Source organism: Egretta garzetta, unplaced genomic scaffold (assembly GCF_000687185.1).
Source record: "Egretta garzetta isolate BGI_Z169 unplaced genomic scaffold, ASM68718v1 scaffold145, whole genome shotgun sequence".
NCBI classification, from domain to species: domain Eukaryota; kingdom Metazoa; phylum Chordata; class Aves; order Pelecaniformes; family Ardeidae; genus Egretta; species Egretta garzetta.
Window position 1 is genome coordinate 54604 of NW_009259687.1, and position 5413 is coordinate 60016.

General features: G+C 51.0%; 1 protein-coding gene across 1 annotated transcript in view; it reads right to left on the bottom strand.

Moving 5' to 3' along the window:
- Positions 1-42: 42 nt before the first annotated feature.
- The window catches only part of LOC104126272 (cytochrome P450 4B1), a 10660-nt gene continuing 5289 nt past the window's right edge, over positions 43-5413 (bottom strand). Inside the window, exons 7-12 of the mRNA XM_009638825.2 lie at positions 5288-5394; positions 4781-4971; positions 4103-4236; positions 3403-3467; positions 2793-2875; positions 43-2057 (exon numbers count right to left, since the gene is read on the bottom strand). Of these exons, the coding sequence (XP_009637120.1) occupies positions 1889-2057; positions 2793-2875; positions 3403-3467; positions 4103-4236; positions 4781-4971; positions 5288-5394 (749 nt within the window). The 3' untranslated portion in view covers positions 43-1888. The remainder of the gene's footprint in view (positions 2058-2792; positions 2876-3402; positions 3468-4102; positions 4237-4780; positions 4972-5287; positions 5395-5413) is intronic.

The following is a 5413-nucleotide window of genomic DNA, read 5'->3' on the forward strand; positions in this document are numbered from 1 at the left end:
GCGGCTGCCAGCCGCGGTGAGCATCCCCTGCAAAGTGGGTGCTGTACCCTCGTGCTGACATACCCACTTCTTTGAGAGGAGCTGGCTCAGGCCAAAATAAATTTGATTAACTCAGAAGCAGAAATAAATTGAACTGGGATTCAGTTTTCCTGGCATAGGTGGAAAGCCAACATTGTCGAAGGGCGGGAAATAGAGATGAAAAAGCACATGGAAAAGCACATTTACTGAGAAATCTTATTTTCATTTTACTTTCTAGAGTCCTGATCCTTATGTATGTAAGTGGGAGCAACTTCCAAGACTGCACACCGATCGAGCTGCCATTTGACAAGCGCGGCCTTTACGCATCAGCTTAAAAGTATTTTCAAAATATATCTTTCTCATTGTAAGTTCAGATTTGTTCTTTTGGTGGAATCCATTACAAAGGAAGGGAGTAGAGGCAGCATAATTCAGATTATAGCGTGGGGTTCAACAAGTTTCTGTTTTTTTCTTCAGTAAATATTTATCTTCCTGGAGACTTTACCTCTGAAAAGTCCTGGTTGCAGCTTCTCAGTTTTCAGCTGTCCTGAGGACACCTTTGGTGTGACATTTGCAGTGGGTGGGTAATATGCTCAGGGTGAGAGATGACACAGGTTATTTGTATTATGGGCACCCTTCATGTAGTTAAAATTAAAACTGGACAAAACCTCGTTTGATAGAACCTTCCATTAATGGGGCTCACCAGTGACTGGGCTCGCGGTGTTGATAGAGTAGCACAGTGTTTCCCAAATAAAGGTCCTCCTGTTTCCCCCGCTGCTTTCTATCTGCCTTATCTCTGCAGACGAGAGCAGTATGAAGTCAGCCGCTGTCTTACTGCACAGCAGCCTGCTCACGACGCTGGGACTGCAGCTGACATCACCGTGACGCTAATTGCAACAGCAGCAGTTGGGATTTCCCAATTTGACACTTTCGACCCCAGTAATGATTCCTGCAGAGGCAGAGGACAGCTCGCTGGTGTTCTCCAGTGTACCTCAAGCATACAACTCTCACAACTTTATCAGCTTAGGAAAATAAAAAAAAAAAAAAAAAAAAAAAAAAAAAAAAGAGAAAACAACCTTTCTAACTATCAGAACTCCTCCTGTGCAGCTTTAAACAAAGATTGCACGTTGGATCCCTGTTACGGGGCTGCCCACGGAAGGAGATGCTGTGCTGGCTGCGGTTGGAGACCCAGGGTTGTCTCTTACTGCTCATGGGTTGCCTCTCCATCTCCCATTTCTAAAGGGGTTTTACACTGTGTTTGTGATGAAGCGGGCAAGCAATGAAAACCAACACAGCTGCTGTTACAGGAATAATTATTGGTTTATTAACATAAAAATTACAGAATATTATGCAGTTTAGGCAGAGTTTCAGAGCCCAAACTGGAATCAGTGCTTTCAACAAAACAGAGACACACTGAGTGTGAGAAGAGGTCTGCCAGGGGCTGTCCCTGCTGCAGGAGAGGAGGGCTGACCTCTAGGCACTGAGGAAGGTGCTGGCGACAGAGCAGGGCTGGGAATCGTCATGGGTTCGGCCAGGACATGAGGGCGGAGGCAGGATTTGGTAAGGAGGAAGCTGGGGGAACCTGCAGATGTTCCCAGGCCCCTTGCAATGGGAGGACAGCCCTCACGGCAGCTTCGGCTGGGCTCCGCGGTGAGCCAAGGGGAAAGCCAGCAAAGAGGCATGGCCGTGCCTGGCTGCTCCGAGATCCAGGCTACCTGGGCCCAGGCCAAAAAGGGCTTTCAGCTGGTGGAAGCAGCACATAAATCAGGAATCCTCATCCCCAAATCCTGCCCTGCATCTTTTGCCCCAGAGAAACATTGTCCTGTCATCTGCTTGGTCCCTCCCTCTGGCGAAGGCAGGATGTTTTCCAGCATCAGCGGATTTTCTTTAGACACAGGTGAATCCCATTCTTGGAGCGAAGGATGATCTGAGGTATTTTGCAGGGAGTCTTGGTGGGATCGGGCGAGAGCTCGAAGCGGAGCAGGGTCAGGGCCAGTGCCACCTTCATCTCATTCATGGCAAACTGCTGTCCGATGCAGTTCCTGGGGTAAAACCAAGCAGCTCAGCCACCCGATCCCAGTGCTGGGCACAGATAAACCCCCATCGCTGGATCTCAGATCTCTCACAACAAAACAAAACCCTTCCCCTCTGCAGATCTGGGTGTCCCAGGCAGCATTTTGGGTGGCAAAAGCAGGGGCATGGGCTGAGCAGGGGGAATCTGGGGCAGTATTGGGGGAGAGGAGCTCCTGGATGTGTGTTCAATGAGAGGGAGGGGAGATGGGGAAGCCAGCAGAGCCAAGGCAGTGGGTCTCCAAGCAGGAGGGTCTGCAACGAATTTGCCTTGTTGGGGTGAGCACAGGGTGAAGAGAAGGACTGGGAGGAGGGAACAAGGGGGAATCAAAGGATGAGGGGGTGGGATGGGTTCTCTGCATCAAGGAGAGGAGGAGAGCAGGCGAGCCCAGGATGCTGCAGGCTCCCCGCATGATGCCACCAGGCTGCTGAGCACCTTTGGGACCCTGTTCCCCATCCCCCAAGCGATGTTTCCTTCCCATTTGCCTGCTGGTATCACAACCCCTCTGTGGCACAAACGCTTGCTATGTGCTCATGAACTATTTAACACTACAGGACCAGGTCGTCAGGCGGCGGTCTCTGAAAGCGCTCTGCGAGCGCTTCCCCGACAGCAACGACAACAGCAGCACACACTTCCCGGGCTGCGCAGTTTCCAGGGATGCGTGTTTCCTCTCCCCACTACTCCTTCAGCGTTCAGTACACTTTACCTCATTCCAGCAGAAAAAGGCAGAAAGGCGTGAGAGTGTCTGCCAGAGACATTCTCCGGGGAAAACCGCAAAGGGTCAAACACCTGGAAATGAAGAATACGTGGCAAGAAAAAGCAATTATTTAAGGAACACGGTGCTGAGTGGTATCTTCAGAAATGCGACATCCCGTAATTTCTCAACAACCCCATTGGGGAGAGAATTCCTTTTGAGACAGACTGCAACTCATACACCAGGCTCCCTTGCCTTCCACTGAGCCCTGCAATGGTGTGGCCAAGACATAGATATGATGAAAACCGGGGAGCTGGGATTCAATTCTCTACCTGTAGGCTGAGCAAAAAATCACCCTTTGGCCTGTCAATACAAGAAGCTCTTCGGAGCACTTTGTCTTACTGTTTGGGCAGCACCCAGCCCTAACGCTGCGGTCTGACCGCCCTGTGCAGCAGCTGACTGAGACTAATGCAAGGCGGTCACATCCCAGCATGATTCCCATGGCCAAAGACGCTCGGCAGCAAGAGGGGGGCTCTGCTCTCCTGCTAACAGATGAAGAGGGCATTCGAAGAGGCACAGTGTAAAGGGGAAAAAATTATTAGAAGGACAAAAGAAAACTTACCAAAGGGTCTTTCCATACCATGGGGTTTCTGTGAATGAGATAAATGCTTATCGCAGCAATGCTGCCTGTAAAGCAATTGAGAATGAGAAAAGAACTCAGTGACACAGAAATTAAAGGAGAAGTTGCAGCCTGCTCACACAAAGGTCTGTCTAAATCGTCATGGTCTTATCTGTCAACTGGAAACCAATGAGGGTTTTGTCATTGGCTTCAGAGAAACTAAACATTTTCCATTTGTTTAGTTGTAAGCAGCCAAACAGTGGAAATGAGGAAGGCACCGGCACCACAGGCACATCATCCCCCCACCAACATTGCCTGCTTGTGTGCTAAATCAGAGAAGGAAAGCAGCCACACAGGGCAATTCCCATGCCACAAGTCAGGATGGGACTGGCTCCCATCCCCCTGCGCCTGCAGTTTGCCAAAATGGGTGAACCATGGGCTTGTGCTTGGCCAGGAAGAGAAGGGGCTTTGGGCACAGGCACGGCTGCCCCAAAGCAGTGGTGGCAGGAAGGATGTCATGGGGATGCCGCTGTACAGCCCAGACCTCCGTCTGTCAATGGGATGCCAGCATCTGCACAGTCCTATCTGAATGCCTCTGTGGATGAGGACCAGGGCACAGAGGCAGGGCTGTCGCCTTTGATCTGTGGCAGGCAGCAAGCTGTCCAAGAGCACACTTTTGTGAAGGAGAACAGGATTTACAGACCTTCTGGCAAGGTGCGTCCATCAGGGAAGGTGATGGGTTTGCTGAGCTGCCGGGACACGCCAGGCACTGGTGGGTAAAGGCGAAGGCTCTCCTTGATGCACATGGTGCTGTAACTCATCTTGCCCAGGTCCTCCCTGCCGGGACAGAGGCAGGCTGAGCCACACGCTCCCCCCACGGCCCTGTGCCAGGAGGCCCCTTGCCCCATGGCCATCAGCCCCCTGGGCAAACCCCCTTGCAACAGATGGGGCGTACGGAGGAACCCACCACAAGCTGGGAACCCCAAGGCACCTCTGAACAACCCGAACAACCTCTGAACAAGCTCAAGTGCAAAGTGACAGTGAAAGATGAAGAGCCGCAACTACAACGCCTGTGGCGAGAAAACAGGAGAGAGCAAAGGGCAGTGTTGGTGGCCCCAGTCTTGACACGGCATCCAGCATGTCCTCCTGGTCTGGGATGGTTTTTTCTCATGTCTGCCCTGGCAATAGGAGCCCTGAAGGGCAGGAAGGCAGATTTAGCTAAAGGATGCGGTATCTGCTCCATCCTGTGAAGTCCCTGTGCATGCAGCAGCCTTACAGATCAGTCCTTTAGCACTCCAACTTTTGAGCCTTGAAGACATTGCTCATTTAGAAATACCAGCGATAGGACAAAAAGTTACCAGCTGAGGAAATACAATCTTACCACTGAAGCATCTCCCGGTCCCCCAGGATCCCCTGGATCTCCTCCCGGCACCGTGCCTGATGCTCGGGGTGTGATGCCAGGCAGTAAAAGAGCCAGGAGATCCCGCTGGCCGTCGTATCGTGGCCCTCAAACATGAACGTGTCCACCTCTGCACGCAGGTCCTCATCGGACAGTCCAGCTCCGTTTTCATCCTAACAGCCCAGAGACATTTTCAGTGGCCCGTATATATAAACCCCATATTTATTATAGTGGCCCATATATCTATATATGAAATATAGTATCCCAGAAGGGGACATTATATTCTTTCAGCTATTGCAAAGGGGGGTGGTAATGCCCCTAGGCTACGTATAAACAAAATCAATCTCTGTTGAGACTGAATTCAGGGCCTCTTTTCCTTTGCTTGTAAATCCCTTTATCCCTCCCCGTATTAAACCAGCATAACTATGAAACCCCTGTGTGGGTTGTGTTCCCCAACAGAGGCTACCAACGTCACTCCTTGCCACTCACTTCGGCACACAGCAGAATGTCCAAGAAGTCCAAATGTCTCTTCTCCTGGATCTTTTCAAATTCCCGTTTGTCTTTAAGGGACTCCTTTCGCTCGTGGATCACCTTGTCTGGGGAAGAAATAGTTAG